Source organism: Meleagris gallopavo, chromosome 3, assembly GCF_905368555.1.
Source record: "Meleagris gallopavo chromosome 3, MGAL_WU_HG_1.1, whole genome shotgun sequence".
NCBI classification, from domain to species: Eukaryota; Metazoa; Chordata; class Aves; order Galliformes; family Phasianidae; genus Meleagris; species Meleagris gallopavo.
This window is the reverse complement of record NC_139406.1, coordinates 70,094,628-70,113,702: the sequence shown is the minus strand read 5'-3', so window position 1 is coordinate 70,113,702 and position 19,075 is coordinate 70,094,628. Positions and strand designations below refer to the sequence as shown.

The 19,075-nt window shown below is 35.6% G+C and overlaps 1 protein-coding gene across 7 annotated transcripts in view; it reads right to left on the bottom strand.

Annotated features, from left to right (window-relative positions):
- Positions 1-19,075, bottom strand: part of SLC26A7 (solute carrier family 26 member 7) — an 85,436-nt gene that overhangs the window by 43,258 nt on the left and 23,103 nt on the right. For 6 of the 7 annotated variants that reach the window (XM_085221397.1, XM_085221394.1, XM_085221395.1 and 3 more), the window contains 3 exons: positions 7,329-7,439; positions 4,516-4,688; positions 640-804 (listed from right to left, as the gene is read on the bottom strand). In XM_085221397.1, the coding sequence (XP_085077523.1) occupies positions 640-804; positions 4,516-4,688; positions 7,329-7,439 (449 nt within the window). The remainder of the gene's footprint in view (positions 1-639; positions 805-4,515; positions 4,689-7,328; positions 7,440-19,075) is intronic. The other variant, XM_085221396.1, reaches the window with a different exon arrangement.

Here is a 19,075-nt window from a genome sequence, read left to right as displayed (position 1 = left end):
TTCATATGCATTAAAATATACAAGGGATAAGGGAATAGATTTCTTTCAAAGCATTTGTATTACCTCATTTATGATATCATCAACACACCAACATGGAAATATTTCCTTCTATCACTGCTGTTCTTTATTATTGCTCATAATGTGTGCTTTGATTATTTCCTGGCTCTTGTACTTAATACTGTTAATTCTACAAGATACTAATATGCCCATATGTAAGTATAGTTTCCTTGGAAAAACTACTTAAAAAAAAGAAAAAAAAAAAAAAAAAAGATGACTGCTTACATTATATACTAAGTATTTATAAAAAAGCTTTTAAAGAATTAACAAATATTTTAGTAGATGGTGAATGTCTCATTGCTAAGGAGAATGAAGAGAATTACTGATGCTGTAATACACATACACTGAAAATATGGTTTCTTTATCTTTTCAAAATAAGACCCAGTCTTGCTAACTCTTCATCAAGCTTTCCTAATCCGTTTCTACAAAAAGTAGCAGCAAAATGAAGATTTTGGTATTACATCAGTTCTTTCTCACACATACATCACAAATTCTTCACATACACATAATTTTTTTTAAAACGTATCATTACTTAAGAAAATGTTAGCTAATGAAATAACCCATCTCTTTTACTGGACTCACATGAAAAAATCCTAGTGGTCCTGATATGTATGGCATTTTCATTCCCAGCAAGTACTTCACTTGTGAAGTCACAACGTGCGTCGCAGCTCCTGTGGTCATTGCACTGATCACTGGTTCTGTTAACAAGAAGGTGGCATGGCCCAGCTGCAGCATGAACATCACTACCTGGAGAGCAAGGGTATTTGCATTAGCAAGGGTGATAATGTGCAGCTTCCAGGTGACAGAGCAGTGAGATGGGCTCCTTTTAATAAACTGTAAGGTAAATGTGGATTGAAAGCAAAAGTCCTTTGAAGGATTAATATAATTTACAGTAGAACCACTGAACCACCTGCACCGTCTCATTCACATCTCTGGTTTACCAGACTCTAACATTAAAGTTAGTAATGAAAGCAGACTTGAAGAAACTGTTTTCAGACGCTGGTCAAATACGTGAGAAAAGCAAACAGTGTTAAAGATCATTCCAGTGCTAAGACTCACTCTTGTTCCACTGATATTTGACAGTCCACCTAGTCGATATTAGCTTGTCCATAGTATGATTCCCAAAGTCAGTAATGTCAATAGCTACCAAATGTATTAGGTGCTGAAACTATAGAGATATGAGCCTTATGCGGAACACTGCATAATTCTGTAGAGATCTACTCTGTCCCAAGCCACTGTAACATTGGTGTCTTCATCCCACAGCTTTTCCACTCCTTTGGCAGATCCTAAGCTTCCTGATATCACACTGGCCCCACACATACACAGATTTCAAATACATGTATGGTCAGTCCAGTACTTTGAGTTGCATCAGCTGTATACATTGAGGTTTCTAATTTTGCAGGTATTCAGATAAGGAGCTACAGATTTTTCTTCATAAGATGGGGCATCATTCTTGTTTACAGAAAATCAGAGATATTTGAACATTTATGCATCTTGTTTCAACAAACTTTATAAAATTGTAGTAGAAGTAAACAACAGAAGTGGTGGAAGACAGGATTACTGGAAAAAAAAAAACAACCAAACCCAAAACAAAAAAAGAAATTCTAGAAAAGTATTAAAACTGAATGTGGGATTAGGAGAATGATAAAACAAAAGGAACTTTTTCTTGCAACCATCTTTACTGTTCCATAATTTGAGCCTGATAACTACGAGAATGGAGAGTTAGCCAGAGAGAAATGAGTAATTGCAAAAAACCAAACCCCTCAATGTTCATTAATTCAAGTCCTTTTAGTTCTTGTCCACTTTCAATACTTAATTCCCATGACAACGAACTGAGTTTATTATTGTTGGAATTCCACTTTCATTGTGTAGTCAATTTAACTTTATGGACAGTAAAAATTTTTTATCACGTAACAGGCTCTTTGGAAATGACTAATCTCAAACTTTCTGTCCAAAGTAATTGAGTCTGATAATGCATTACCTGTTGCATGAACTCACTTTTCTAGAACAAACTTTAAAACCCTCAAATTCCACGGTCTGGAAGGTGCTAGGTTTTTTTTTTTTTTTTTAATTTTTTGTTTGTTTGTTTGTTTTGTTTTTTGAGCTCTACTCAGAATAAGACATGGTGGTCCTCCTTCAGATCGTTTGGCTCCTGGGCTAAGAAAATGAGGTCAACCACAGGGAATGGGTTTAGAGTGCTTAGCCAGGCTACTGGAAAAACAGTATCAAATTCCTTTTCTAGCCAAATCAATTCATGTCTCAGCCTGTTCTTTCTAAGAGGGAATCAGCTGTTTAGGAGAGAGACATTTCATCCTCTTTATTTTAGAGAGAGAGAGAGAGAGAGAGATTGTGATTAGAATACTGCATTTTGGTATAAAGAAACATGTTTATAGGCAGACACCAAAACTAAGGTCTACTCCTTTCCCAGAGAACTATCACCCCAAATACACTGACAACCCGATTAATTTTTGCGATTCAGAATGCCTTCAATGGAAATCTGTTTCCCCAAAATACATCATATTCTTATCTCAGAATGCCATATCTTATTCCAACCTATCCATTAACTTCTAATTTAGTCTGATGAAAAGAAACAGATCACTGTCACAGCTCTCAATTACAGCAAGATTTTCTCTGTCTCTTTATCCAGTAATTGCAGCAACTGCTAGCCAGAAGATTGGAATCAAGGTGACAGAAACTGATCTAAGATGATGGCAAAATTTATTCACAATCTTGATCTGGACTTCCACCCAAATTTCACTGATGGGTATCCTTTGGGATATGGAAAATAAGTAATCTTTTCTCTGTGTCCTAGGCAGATGCTGTGATCATTTTGCTTGCATGAAGCATTAGCAGCAGCACAAGCACCAACTTGATTAGCAGGACTGTAATAAACATAGCCTTACTGACCTTGGAGAGAAGCCCACGCACTTGGCTTAGCTCCCTGGCAGACACATTCTGAAGACCCATACAGAGGATTTTCTAGTTCTTGTTGCAAACCAGCTTGAACAGGGCAGAGGCTGAGATAAGTCATCTGGGACAGTTTAAGGCATATGAAAAGGCAGTACTTTTCAGAATGAAAGAGAAAATGGAAGCGGATTTACACACCTAATGGGATTTTGCTAAGAACAATTTTCTGCATTGGATTTTGAACTTAGATCAAATGTAGTCACCAGCTTCCTGCTGTAGGCATTTTGGCCTCTAACACACAAGAAGGGATGATGTAAGAGATTGTCAGGCTCTGAGCACTGCACTCCCAAGTGTGTATGCTCAAAGGACTTTTTTCTATTACAAGTGTTCTGCACAAAATGCAGTGATGTGATACACTCACTGGCACAAGCAGACATATACAGAAGCCAAGCACAAAAACAGAACACCAGAACATCAGGATGGCTGAGGCTGGCAGGTCTCTCTTGGCCATCTGGCCCACCTTGCTCCAGCAGAGCAAGAGGCCCAAGCCCACAGCCAGGTGGCTTCTGAAGGTCTCCAAGGAGGAGACCCCACATCTGCTTGGCAACCTGTGTGATGTGATCAGAACTAGGTCTACTCTGTGTGCCGCCTCTGGGTTTTCCATTATATTGCATATTTAAATAAGCAGTAAAAGAATTGAAACAGCAACTACACAGCAGAAATGAACACACTTCTTGATACCTCCTACCAACTAGCATAAGTACATGCCCCAGTTCCTGCCAAGTGCCAAGACACTGGACATGCCAGTTCTGGGCATTTTGGCTCATCCTTTACATGGTGGATGGACTCAAAGCACCAAGCATGAGGATCCATGTTTCTTTCAGGAAGATGGGTAGCAGGAGGTATTGCAATGTCAAGGGCTGAAACATTTCTTCCATTTAAATATTTACAAGGAAAGCTAGAAGCCCTCTTTGAAGACCTAAGCAATTGGCAACGGATAAAGGAACTCAGTGTTTGTGGTCAGAATAGGAAAAGAGAAAAAATTAAAAAGATCACTGATTATTTGTATAAGCTTTGGAGAATTATTTGAAGGCATCTGTTTTCTAATTTATTATGCTTTAACAATGGGTGTGTGAACTCTAAAGAGAATGTAAAGATGCTTTCTTTAATGCTTTTAATTACTGAATACTGTATAGTATTTCTCTTCAAGACAAGAGCAACAGAAAAACTCAGGAATACGTAAGTGCTTACCAGAGAGCTAATTCATGTTTTGTTTCCGAAGAAGGAAAGGGATCACCAACAGTGACTGAACATTACATTAGAACTGACTGAATATGGTTTTACTTCATACTGCAGCACTCTATGAACGTGCACACAGACAATTACTACATCTCAACAAAGGAGCAACAGATTCTTACACCAGATTCTTACACATTTCATCATTCATGAATATCAGACCAGACCCAGGGTAAGTTTTTCCAAGAGAAATGAAAAAAATATATTACAAATGCCATAGCTGTCACCAACAGACTATATGTGTTCACTACCTACCTGAATGATTCCTCCAAGAAATGAAACTGCTGCTGCAACTCCAATTCTCTGCATTTCAAACTCTGACAGGCCCAAGATTCCTGAATTATTGTTTGCAGTGAAATTAGTGCCAGTGGAAGGAACAAGACGTTCAACTGCATTGGCAGATATTAAGGAAGTTAATGCAAATGTTCCTATAAAAAAAAGCCACAGATTAGCTACCAACGATTCTATACCCATTTTGAGTGGAAGTATCCTTTTGGGCACTCTTAAGAATTTTTAAAGTACTTTTAATGGAAATTTCTTTGTGTAAGAAACCATTTATACATTCAAATTGTATGTATTTGTGTCTATATTAATGCATAGTCATGTAGACACATTAACAAAAGAAACTGCAACACAACAATTCACAATGATTTCAAGTTAACATAAATGTTTTTGGCTCACCATATGTGCGATGAAATGCTTTTTCCCCGATGGTCACAAATGTTCACCATTCAAATTTCTAGCATAACTAAATCATGCTATATACATAATACCTAGCCCAATATAGTTTGCTGATGTGTGTGTTCAAGAACTCAACAAATAATCTGCACTCCAATAAATGGAGGCAGGCAAAGAAATAAAAAATTGCTCAGAAGGGCATAGCAAGTTTAATGAAACATGGATAAAGAAAGATGATAATTCAATATTTAAAAGGACAAATATATCATGAAAGCTCTAAGAGTCTAATAAATGCCCTACTATGTAAGACCAATGGTCTATCTAGCCCAATATTCTGCCTCCAGCTGTGACAGTCAGAGGCATTACTTAGGCAACGCACACAAGCCTGGCCACTTTCTGCAGACATTCCCTACATAATACCCAGCATTCCTGCAGCTTTTGCACCAGAGATGTTAGCAAGTATTTTAGATTTTGTTTATAGACTAGCATTCACAAATCTGTTGAATCTCTGTTTGAACTCGATAGTATTTTCTGCCTCTGCAATGTCCTCTGGGAGCAGTTTCCAGAAATTTAGTATCTGCTGTGGTATATCTTTTAGTCTATACTTCTAAAGTGATCCCTTACCAGTTTCATTGAGCTATCCGTACTTCTACTATAGCAAGACGTGGTAAGTACAGTTCTACACTCATCTTGGGTATTCTTCTATCTATCAAACTCCCCAGCACAATTCTCTGGGCACCTACAAGGGACTCCTCCATCCTGAAAAATGACCAGAGTCCTGTTTTATGCATCTTGTCCTACAATTAGCTAATCATTAATAAAAGAACTTTCTTCTATCACAAGGGCAACTTCACTTTTTTTAATAACCTGATAAGGTCAAACCTTATCAGTAGCTGTTTGACCATTTTGATATCTTATATTAAAAGTATTTCCTTTTGCCATTTGCTTACTGGCACTTCTATAGAATTCAATGACTTTAGTGAGATGGGATTTTCCTTTACAAAAGTCACACTAACACCTTTCATGCAGACATTGATTACACATAACTTTCAGTGATCTTGTAATTTTACCGTAGTCTATAAAAATAAGGGTGAAATTCAGGTTTGCGGTTACCAGGATTCACTACAGAGCCTTTTTGGTAAATGAAATCAGAGTGGTAACTCAAAAATCTTGTGGCCTTGTCACAGAATGCACTGGTTACACTTTCCTCAGAAAGCTGTCCCACCAGTTTCCTTCCTAGTCTACTGATTTTGATGCACTTAGGGAACTTTCAGTCATCCACTTGATCTTCCTCTACATGGCATACTTCAAATTCCTCTTTCTGGCTTTCCAATCTTCCTACATATGTTTCACCTACCACTTTTCATGGCTTTCCTGCTCACTTCATTTAGTCAATTTTCCATTTTTTAAGTACTAAATTCTTCGCTATGACAGAAATGTCATGTTGAGGCATGAAGGAACTTTTGGAGGATAACAATTTTTTTTTTATATATATATATTACCTGGGTTACATATTACATATTAATTAATATATTAAATATATTACCTGGGTTTATAATATTTTAATAAATTGCTTTTTGAAGCAAAATTCACGATATTTACAAGTTTTTGGTTTTTTTTTTTTTTCAGACTGGCTTTTCTTTTTTAAAACCCATTCTCTTTTTTTGAAATTTTTTATCTAATAAGATTGAACTTGAGAACAGTTTATGTAAGACTCTATATTTGATATTATCACAGCAGAAACTGCCTTCAGACAATCATCAATTATATCGAGTAGTCAAGAAAAAGATGTAGGGATTTGTTATTCAAGTGACTGATCTTCACACTGACATAACTGACTCCACTAACAAACATCATTCTTGTTGTCTGTATGTGTACACAGAACACCATTAATCTTATAGAAATTACTGGTAGAAAAAAATTTCAATGATGGACATGGAGAATTATATAGCAGTTGTGGACAGAGCCTTTTTTGTTGCTGTTTGCAACAAAACAAAACAAAAGGTTCTTTGCTGAACCCTTTGTTAAAATCTTATATTGAAGCAGATTCTAATTGATTAAGATTTTGAAATCTTAAAAATTACAGAATAATAATAAAATCTGAAAAATCGGGGGAGAAAAAGGAGTTTAGGAGTTCAAATCCAAAATCCCTTATTAAATGACATTTACAAAAGAAGTGTAAGTATAATATAAAGTTACAATGACAGAAGTACCTCCAGTGTATCCCTAATGGGCTTTTTAAAGTACTTAAACTGGGGGAAAAATGTTGTAAAAGGAAGCACAAAAACATTTAATTTCTGTTTAGTTTTTAGAGAATATTCCTTCCATTGATAAATTTTTTTTTTCCAGTTTCATATTTCTGAAAATGTTTAGAGCAGAAAGACACTTACCTGTTGCAACATGACGTCCCATTCCAAATATGGCATATATAATGACAGGGAAGAATGAACCATATAAACCAAATACTGGATGGACTGAAGAGAGAGCAGCAAAGGCCAATCCTATGGAAAATTAAATGGGGTTACCTCCATGAATTAAGATAAAATAAAATTATTCTGCTTTCAAGTTTTTGAATGTCTATGTTTTAATAAAGGCAGGGAAAAAAAACACTTTCATTTACAAAAATCTAGACTATAAGCCAACTAATTTACAGTGAGGATCAGAAAGAATCAGGAAGGGTTGTCCATCTACAGCCTATCAAAGTCCTCACACTTTCTGCAGAGTCTTGGTCACCAGTGGAAACTAATAGGTCATGTATAGGATCTGTGGCATCAGCTATTGTGTTTCCAGATTGTCTCCATCAAACATCTCAAACTTCTTTAATATACAGTTCTGGCAGGAGGAGACAGTGCCATTCAGTGCCATTCCCCCACAAACAAGGTTTTGAATCTGCCAGAACTCCAGGCAGTCAAATGGTTATTTCTTGCATACAGTTCAAAACCTATAATTTTGGTTTGGATAGAGATCCTTCAGTTTGCTTTCTTCTAATTTCTTAAAGAAAAAAAATAATAATTGTGAGTTCATTCTCTTTAGGTGGCTGGGTTTTTTCACTCCTTCAGTTGTTAACAGCTTTTTTCTGTATATTAAGCTGTGAGTCCAGAAATGTAGAAGGTATTAATAGCATTTGTATGGGGCTGCTGAATCACAGCCTGAACTTCTGATTGATTACCTGAGGCTTGCAATGAGTCAGCCACGGAAGCACAGGTGAAGGCAATTCACCTGTGCTGCAGAAAGGGGTGGAGCCTGGCTCCACCTCTCCTAGACCCATTTAAGAGCTGACTGCCAGTGGGGAAGGATCTCTCTGGAGATCTGCTCTATCAGGAGTTCATCTTGTGAGTCCAGGACAGGGTGAGTGACTGTCTCTCATTTCTCCAATATGAATTATATTAGCCAAGCTCCTGGATGTGGATATATATACACACATCCAGGAGCTTGGCTAATATAATTTACATCTCATATATATACATACACACACACACCATCTGTATATCCATTGATTATACAGTATTTTAAAACAGATTTTAATAATATGAGTGTATCAAAGAGTATCTTTGCTTAAAGGCTTTCAGTAGCAATGTAAAACACTTTACCTCAAGAGCTCGCTATTTAAATTTGAATCTGTGACAAAGAACAACGGTGAGGGCAGCAACAAAATGCTGAAGGCCCAGACACGTCCAAGTATCTGTGAAGCAAGCCCAGCAGTTCATCAGTAAAACATCATGAAGAAAAAAAGGGGAGGGTAGAGGAGGAGATACTATAAAACACAAAATCTGGATGCCTTCTTTCAAGTGCTCTTCTGCCTTACAGTTAACACGCCTACTCATCAGTTTTGCTTTTTTCTCTTCTTTAGCACACTGATACTGTGAACTAGGAAGATCTCTGAAATTACAGTTCTATGCTTATGTTCGCTTGACCAAGAGATGTAAAAGACAATTCTGACCCAAGAGCAACAGAAAAGGGTGTGCCTAAGGAGGATAAGACAGCACAGAAGAGAACTGTATGACCCTGTGCTAACAAAAATGAGCATAGGAAAAATGAGAGAGGATGAAAAGAGAAAAAAGAGACTGTTCAGCACTGAATACCTCTTCCATTACAAATATTTTACTAATAAAAATGAAAACAAACAAAAACTCTGTAACTACTTATATAGTACTCACAGAAATATTCTATTCTTGCAAAAGAGCTTACGAAAAACTAATTTGTTTCCCTCTCCAGAAAAGAACAGAGTAAGCAAAACCTGTATAACTTCAGCCATATTTTTTATTATAACAGCATAAGTGAAGTGAAATGACATCTCTTTGTGAGATATAAGAAAAATCTATAAGATTCACTATGGAATGCTGAGCCACTTGCCTATTTATCAGCCATATTGGGAAGAGATCATTAAAAGCTGGTTGAGTCAACTGTAAAAAATTTCATTTTCAAATTCAAAAATTCCTAAATCACACACTATAAAACAGTTGCATCATTTCTAGAGAAGTCACCTCCGCTAGTTCTTTAACATGTTTTCTGCCTCGCATTTTTTAAGCATTTGTTTTCCACCAGAGATTATAAAGAAAATGGTTTTAAGTTGAGGGAGGGGAGATTTAGGTTGGATTTTCTTTACAGAGAGAGTAGTGAGGTGCTGGAACAGGCTGCCCAGAGAGGTTGTGGATGCCCCATCCCTGGAGGTGTTCAAGGCCAGACTGGATGGGGCCCTGGGCAGTCTGGTCTAACATTGAATGTGGAGGTTGGTGGCCCTGCAAGTGGCAAGGGGTTTGGAGATTCATGATCCTTGAGGTCCCTTCCAACCCTGGCCATTCTTTGATTCTGCGAGGCACAAAAATTCCCTCTTCATTAGGAAGTGGTAACAATTTTGAAAGACATGATTTAAAATATTTTTTGCAGAAATCACGTTACGTTCATATAATTTTTAATTTTGCAAATAAACTGTGTTAATTTTGGATCTTGAAGTTTTCAGTATAAATCCACGCGGTTCATTTTTAACAGGTTTTCACTCTAAGAAAATCATTCAAGAGGAGGCGTGCTTTGAAGATGTACAAAACAAAACTGGAGGTTACAGTAATATACGATAGGCTCAGCTAAAATACTTCTGGAAGTGGGACCATAGCTCTTTTACTATTCAGTATTTCCATCTCTTACAGGCTTAAGAGCAGAGGACATTGTTTTTTCATCTCAGTATTTACAAGGAAAACAAAGGTCCAGCTACAGCAAAATACTGTCACCATCTAGCTGTAAAAGTCAATTCCTTCCCCCAGATGTGTTTACTTTGTTTTTATGTTTCCTAAAACAGTATGACTCAGAAACATTTGACAATTACGGCCTGAATGCATTTGATCTAGCATAAACTGTACAAGCTGTGGGTAGAGCACAAGAAGCAATACTGTCCTTGATCACAAACACAAAAGCACTGCCAGCATCTCAGTTCAGTTCTCTGAACAATGCTGTGAGGTGCGACACAAACATCCAAACACCACCATGTTCTATGAAACTCCATGAAAGGTGCTACCCTGCCTAGCAAATACCAGAATCTATAAAGGAATTCTGCTTTGCTCACAAGCTAACTGGGAAATACAGCTTGCCTGCAGGCAGATAATCTGAATCTAAATCTGGCCACTATTTTTTTCCTGCATAGTCTTTTTTATGAATTTTCTAGAAGTGGTGGCTCATTCTCTTCAAGGTGAGGTCACTGCAATAAGGACAGAACTAAAATTGCAGCTTTGATTCCAATCTTGGCTCTGCTCATTGGCTTTATTTCCTGTTACTGAAGCACATCAATTGTGCGTAAGAGTAGAAGAAACATTATAAAACAGAATTAGTAAAGACTTCAGGCTTTCTGATTAGACATATAATGTTCTAAAATTTCAAATACATTTTCTAAATATAATCAGTCATATATTTCAGATCACTTCATTAATTTTCATATTGAAACTTGCTACAATGCATTCCATATGCTCAAGAACTAGTCAAACTCAGAAAGAATGAATGAAAGCTGAATTACGTAATAGAGATATTTCCTGTAGGTGCCCTGAAATGTGGAATTAACACGCATTTAATGTGTCTCCTATCAATCCCTCTTGGAAAACCACAAATTAGACATTTACATCATAAGGTTTAATTTATGACTCCAAACTAGGTAATTTTTACTGAGTTAAGAAAAAAATTCACAGAAAGCATTTTAAATGCTTAATACAAACTGTTCTTAATACAAAGTTCTGGAAGATTATTTGACACTGGCTTGTTAAAATGCATCAGCACAAAATGAACCTATGGAAATACTATTTTCCTCCAAAAAACTGGGAGCTCAGTATTGATTCTCTCAATGGAGCATCAGTACAACTTATGCTTGCAAGATCTCTGTTTCTTTATTGGCATCATTTGCTGTGGTCACACAAATGGTTGTACCTTCTGCCTGACTTATTTAATGACAAAAGGTAAAAGTTATTCGTTATTTCTTCTGTCATTGAAAGCTTGAAGAAAATGAAGAATTTAAAAGCAAAATGGGAGGACAGATTCTGCAAAACCTCCCATAAATCTTTCAGAGACTACAAAGTATTGAGTTAGTGATCATTCATTTTTTTAAGGGTGCAGTGTATTCTCTAGCAACGGACCTTCAACCTACTGGGAATTAAGCATCTTAGTTGTATTAATCAAACAGTATCTGAAATGCAGCTCTCCTCATTTGCTGTCTGAAAATTTCACTGAAGGTATATTTCAAAAACAACAGTTCTACTCTGTTATTATGCACATCTCCAGATACTGACACGTATCTTTCTGATAAAAATATCTAATTTGATCAAAAGATATGATATCTAAGTATCATGGCAGTAGAAATAAGTAGAATGTGTGACTCAGTTATGAATTCTCTATTCAAGATATCTTGATGTTTCTATATGCAATAAAGTTTTGATATACCCAAAAACAGACAGAAAGAAAATCCAGTATTTTCTTATTTCTAATAGAGCTCTTAGGAGAAGGAAAAAAAAGAAGAAAAAAAAAAAAGAGAGAGAAAGATAAAAGGAAGAAACAGAGAGAGAAATGGGGAGAGAAACAGGGAGAGAAAAAAGAGAAAAAAGAGCTTTGACAGATAAGCAGAGATTAAAGGTTTAGACTTATTTAGGATGAATTTGATACAATATCTGAACATCACAGAGACTTTATAAATTACTGTACAGAGAATCCTACAAACTATTGCATGCTGGTCAGCCATAATTCATGAAGAACCTAAATCTCCAAAATAAAATAAATCTCCAAAATAAAATATTTAAAAATTTGTTTTTATTTATTAATAAAGAGTATTATTACAAGAAGGTGGCTCTGCATCTAAGTATAAATGGAGAACCAAACAAAGAGATAGCCTTTTGAGAAGCATCAGCGCTATAGAGAAAGAAAGGCCCATCACAACTGAAGAGACAAACCTTAACAGTGGTGAACCAGACTCTAGGAAATCTGTGAAAAAGACTCCTACTTGGAAAAACTGCTGGTCAAGGATCTCAGCACTAACAGTTTTCTTGAGTTCTCTGATCTAGAAGATTAGAGGTGAAGTAACCTCTCTTTTTCCATGGAGTCAACACTCCCTGGCTTTGTTGGTCTCTGTCCATGGTGCTCAGGCACCTCTCAGGCACCAAAATGGCACATCTACACAGCTCATCTGGCCGCACTAACACAGGTGTACCTTTTATGGTAGGCTCCAGAGGTTTCACAGGTCATTCAGAAGCTGAATTTACATTTCTAGCATTCTATCAGATCGGTCTACATTAGCACATGTAAATTTGAAGAGTCTTAGCAGACATTAGAAATGAAAATATTGCATGCACAGCAACATCAGTTCCTTAATCCTCTGCTGGAATGCTGTATAAATATGAAACACTGTCCCTCATTTACTTACTAATATGTTACATTTCATTATCAGCTTACATCATTATTTTTTGTATGGGAGAACTATAACAGAGCTCAGATGGACATTTTCTTCCACAAATCACTTATGAACTATATGGATTCTCCAATGCATTCTCTAGGAAAATTTTCTGGTTCTGTTGCCAAATACTCTTATTCAATTTCATCTATACAGGCTATTTGTATGCCAGATTTGCAAGACATATCTGCTGCTTAATAAAAAGATTAGCTCCAGTTTATCTGCTCAGAGTGTATTTACATCAACATTTATAGTCAGAAACTGGGGGAAAAAGAAAAACACAAAAAAACACCCCCACAAAAACAAAAGACCACAAAAACAAACAAACAAACAAACAACAACAACGAACAGATACAGCTGAGGTTCCTCCATGGAAAGCTGAAAAAAAAATTGGCATCATGCCTACGAAAACACTGGGCAACAATTCTGGAATGCATGAAGGCAGTATAGTCCTTTTTTTTAAAAAAAAAAGTCTCCAGCCAGTGAATTAGTTGTTCAGCAATAAATCCAACTCAAGATTAAATTAACTTTAATTAAAAAATACAAACCACGCCAATCCTCAGTGAGTTATTATTGGACTTGAGGAATGAAAATGCTGGCAGGAATAACAATACTGATTTTGTCAGATGCCATGTATGTATTTCACTTTTAGAAGAAACATGCCTCAAGGGCCCTTCACACCCCTTCACTCTCCAAAAAAACACAGCCCACTAAAACCAAAGTGAGCCAAAGTATTTCTTTCTCTTGATAGGTCATAGGAAAGCCAGCTACTGTATAACACTACATACAAACTCTGTATGGAGTGTACTGATGTGCTAGCTGACTATAGAATATATATATTTAGAAAGTCTGATAAAAATTAAAGTCCAAATTTTATAACCGCATACTTTCAGATGGATAACTTTTGACTATATGCAGTATATGCAGATGGATACAACTTTAATTTAAAACTAATGCCATAGTGTTTATGAATTCAGCCAAATATGAAGAACTTAGCAAAATAAAGATGAAACCAGAAACACAGTGAGAGTCTGTGGGATTTGTCTTTTGTTTGTTTTCATTTATATTTTAGAAAAGCACTTATCTTAATTTATCAATATATATATCTTAGTTTAATAATTCCTTTTTTTTTTTTTTGAGCAGCAGGTATCACAAGGTACCAAACCTGTGAAGAAATCTCCTTATGCATTGTGTTCTGATTCTTATAACTGGCAAACATGTAATTCGCTGCATCTATAAATGAAATTATGTGATAAAGACATGCATCATATTCTGATATTTCAATTGACTGTTTTTAGATTTAAACTCTAAACATACTCATGCTAATTTATAGTCATTTATGTGCTGCAGTTGTATTTAAATGTCTCTCAACTCTTGTACTTACCCATCTGATAATGAACACAGTCATCTACGTTTTCAGCTTTCAACTGATATGTATAACCACTTAAATCTTCTCCCACATACAATATTTATTTTTCTGATCCTCCTCCTAGCCTTTTCCCACAGAAGTTTGAAGTTACCTTCCATGAACAGAAGCAACCAGAATTATATATTTCAGATAAAAATGTATCAAGTCATCATCTTCTTTTCACCTTTAGATCTCCCTAATACTTTTTTTTTTTCCAAATAAGCTAATAATTTTCCAGCAGTTTATAAAAACTACCCCTAACTGTGTGCATCACTGCATCTATCTTTAGATTGTGTAGATCTGAAGCAAAACATAGAGTCTTACCTCTGACATGGGTCGTAGGATCAATTGCTGTCCTATCCATTATTGTTACACATTAAAATATTATTTTATTCCTATTAAAGGGAAATATACATTTATTGCTTGCATCTGGTCCAACTGCACCCACGCTGCAGACTTGTAACTGGGATGCAACACTACACCTGCTACTATCAAATCATAGAACATTATTCCAAATTTGACAGAATCTTTAAAGAGTAAGGCATCTTCAGTTGTTAATCAGAAGACTTAATTTTCACATTATACGATGTCCTAACCACAGTACTCTTCTTCAGACTTCAGACACATCTGTGTCCCCTAATTATATAGAGAACTGACATTCCTAAATAAGTTACATACACTAATATACATATTCAAACAGACTATAACTATGAACTCAGCTGCATGACTGGGGACAAATTTGCATTGCCTTTTTCTGACAAACTCAGATTAACATTTTTGCAGACCATGGCAGTCAGAGAAGCTTAATGATGGGTTGCAGTATAACTTACATGGCTTCTAGATGACAGCCTGTGTAGACAGTATATGAAACAATCCAAAATAGAATACAATACATTACACAATAGCAATCCAAAGGCAAAAAAAAAAAAAAAATGAGATGGGTATGTAATTGCATAATTCAAATACTGAAAGAAGCCACAAAGGTATTTGTTTGACAAGATAAGACCATGAAGGATTGGAAAATGGATTAATCAGAGATATACCAACAGCTTGGTAATGAATAAATGATGCCAGGAAAGATCACCTATGAAAGGCCTTGAAACTAAAGATAAATTACTTGCTTAGTGCAATAGAAAGTTAGCACAGACTGTGAAAATGAGTAAGCAGGTGCATTCTGAACTGATACGTATGGTCTATAGTACATGTTCAGGAGGCAACAGAAAGCAGGATGACAGGCTTATGAGATTCAGCTGCATGAAAAGACTACATCATAATGCATCTTAATATTATCATGCAAGAAAATTCAGGAAAAATTCAGGTACTGTTTGATCAAAATATTCTTTTCCTTCAAGTAGATGAAATCCAGGTTACGTGAAGAAAAAAAAACAAGAAAAATTCTGGTGTTAATGTGTCAGGATAATGGATGAGATACAGGAAAGAAAAATAAGACCTATCTTAAACTTTTTTTAAACACAGTTTATTACCCACAGTGCCACAGTTATAATGGCCGGGAAAACACATCACCTGAATTCTACATTGTCTGTGCTTACACCTGAGCCAGTCTCCTGTTACGCTTCTCTAATCTAATCAATATAATCTTCTCAGTAACATCAATTAACCTTAACAAAGTAGATGCCTATATTCATATGATCACACCTGAGGTGGATTGACTCTGGCCAGCAGCTAAATATCCCTAGCCTCCTCCTTGCTCTTCTGAGGAACAGAATCAGAAAATCAAAAGCGAGAGAACTTGCAGGACAAGATAAAGACAGTTTAATAAGTGAAGGAAATCAACCAAACACATACAAAGCAATGTAAAGGCAATTGTTTGTTACCTCCCAGAAGATCAAACACCCTAAGTTTCACCATCTCTTACAACTAGATATCCATTGACTTCTAAGGAGTCCAAGAACAGCTTCCTGACAACTACAGTGAAGAACATTAATTATATTTACACAATTTCAATTTGGAAAGAAAAAAAAATAAAAAACCAACATATTAGGATCTTCTAAATAATCTACTTGGAGACAGTAATTGCATTTGTGTGTATGGGAGAGAAACAATGAATAAAACAGAAACAGAACTCTTCCTATTTCAAAATCATCTTCATGTTGATAGAGTATTAATGAGTTTTAAAAGGGAAATGAAGTGCTAGTCTGAGAAGCAAATGGAGGATTTGCTTGTTATTTTACAGACTTGTTTCTCTAGTCTATCAAAAATAGATTTTTCAGAAACATAGACGAAGTAGTAATTACCAAAACTTGAAAACTCAAATTTCTTAACTATCTGCGAAAGTAAGCAGCAAGCTTCAAGATGGGGAGAGAATGTTTGTTATAGATTCTAAGATTATTTTTCAGCCTTAGGTAAGAATAATTTTTCAGCCAGAGTAAGAATAATGATTCTATGTTTGAGAAATGAGGTGTTGAGAAGTGTGTTATTAAGTTATAGTTTTGTGCTCTTGAACTAATGAAGCCTAGTTTCTTTTATTGGTTTAGACTTAAGGTTGACTGGCTTTGCAGCCTGAGACAATGCAAGCTTCAGCTGAATCTTTTCAGCAATTAGAATATTCGAAGTTTCCATTATTGGAATTTTGAAATTCATAGGGTCTATTTTCAATGTCCATATAATTTATAGAAACATAATTAACTTGGATACCTCTTTCTCTCCTGTTGAATTCGCAAAAAGACTCTAATATTAAAGGACATGCATAGAGACTGTAAAAGTACTGTTTCAATAGGTAAATAGAAGGTTTGGCAGTGAATTCTGAGACCCATTAATTAAGGTTAATTTGGCATTTTTGGCAGGCAAGAAAACAGCTACAGGAACACATAGAGAAGGACTGCTTGTTTTCAGACATGACTTGGTGTGAGCCCTCATTCTTCAGAAATACCAAGCAGCACATTGTGGTAATCCCATTATTTTTCTTCCCATCTTTCTCCCTTCCTCTGTCTTGCTTCCCCTACTTAGGAATTGGATCTGTTGGTTACATGGGATGTTATTGATCAGTGTATTCTGACCACATGGATGAACATGACTTATTTAGTTATGTTTTGATCAAACTTCAGTAGAAGTAGAAAGGAAGCTTCAGAAGATTCACTTTCTGCAGGAATTGTTGATTTGATAATGATTATATTTTTAATCTGGTAGAGAATTTGATTAGAAAGAGTATGCATAACACCTTGTGCCTTCTGAAGGTCTGCACAACTAAAGACAACTGAATGTTCAGGTAGCGTGTCTTTCTCATATACTGTTCCTAGGCTCTGCTCCACAGGACATAGTTTCTAGCAAAGGACTAGTTTCTAGTGTGACACAATAGAACATATTTAATCTTAAATTAAGTAATATATGAGCTCAAGCAATTTCATTTTCAAGTACCTGATTTGAAGATAAATTACTGGGTTTAAAGACATAAGTCACACTTAGATACCAAGATTTTTGACAATGAAAATCACTAAATGAGTGGTAGTAGCTCTATAAAATGTTGTCCAAAATAAAAAGAGTCATAAGAACAGTTATTCTGAACTACCCTATACATCACTCACTGAAAACATTGTATGATGGTACTTGTAAGGCTTACTGCACTAGTAAAAGAGTTAATGCAGCAAGTTCTAGAGAACTAAGTTGTGCTCAAGTTACACCACAAACATGATAAAGTATTTCAGTATCTAGCTCTCCTCCTTTTCCATAACCTAAAATCCTTCTGAAACCTGAGGAAGCAGTGAGGAGAAAGAAAGGAAAAAAATCAGTTGGAGGAAAGAGTTTCAATACACTCATTTTGAAAAAGTGTAAGATTATTTCTAGATTTCATAAAAATAATACAGAAAAGCAATATTCTTTATCTTCATTAGATCTTCTCAAATGTATCTGTCACATTAAATTGTTTTTAGTACAAGACTTGAACAAGAAAGTTCTATTGAAAACTACTGGCATTATAGAATTGCTGTTTTTGATGAATTTCAAAATGCAGTTTTAAAAGTTTTAATTACAATTGTAGTAAAGGCACATACTAGTGAAATTGGTACTTTACAGTGTTATAGAATTAAGGTTCTTAAAGTTCAATCATGCCAGTGCAGATGTTACTAATTACCTTGGAAGCACAAATACTTACACAAGCCAGTTGTTTTCAGTTGCAGCATAATTCAATTAAAGTAGTGCTTATAATTTAACAACATAAATGATAGTTAAGCATAGCCAGTATGGGGAGTTGTTAAGAAATAACATATATATGTATAGTTTACATAAGGGAAGGGATTGAAAATTATCTGAGGCAGACAAGCAGCTGGGATTATCTGAGACAAGTATAAAATATTGCCTAAAGAACTGACACTACAATGAACATATTGAAAACAGACCAAAGCATTTATTTCCCAGTAACAACCACTTTGGAGACTCAGATTGCTGGGACTTTTGTTTTCTGCAGGTCATTCTGCAGAGTTTTGTTTCTAGGAGGTTTTCCTTTATTTTTATTTTTAATTTTCATTTTTATGTTTATGAAGCCAAATAGAGTCTAGCTCCACCTCACTTTGTATTGCTGCTTGACAAGAGAAGTGATAAGTAATGTAATAAGCACTAAGTCAACACAGAAGCAGAAATATGCAAGCTGTGTATGCACACACTTTCTCCCTGGTTCCTATCTCTGACAGAAGTGCCCTTTTAGTACAGAACACTGTTATCTTTTACTGCTGTGCACTGGGCTTACACAGGTAATAGTATAATCACAATGATTACTTCTGAGCAGATTTTCTTAAAATGCAGACAACATATAGATATATTACGACGCAGTTACCACATAGATACATTTTATTTTTCACGTG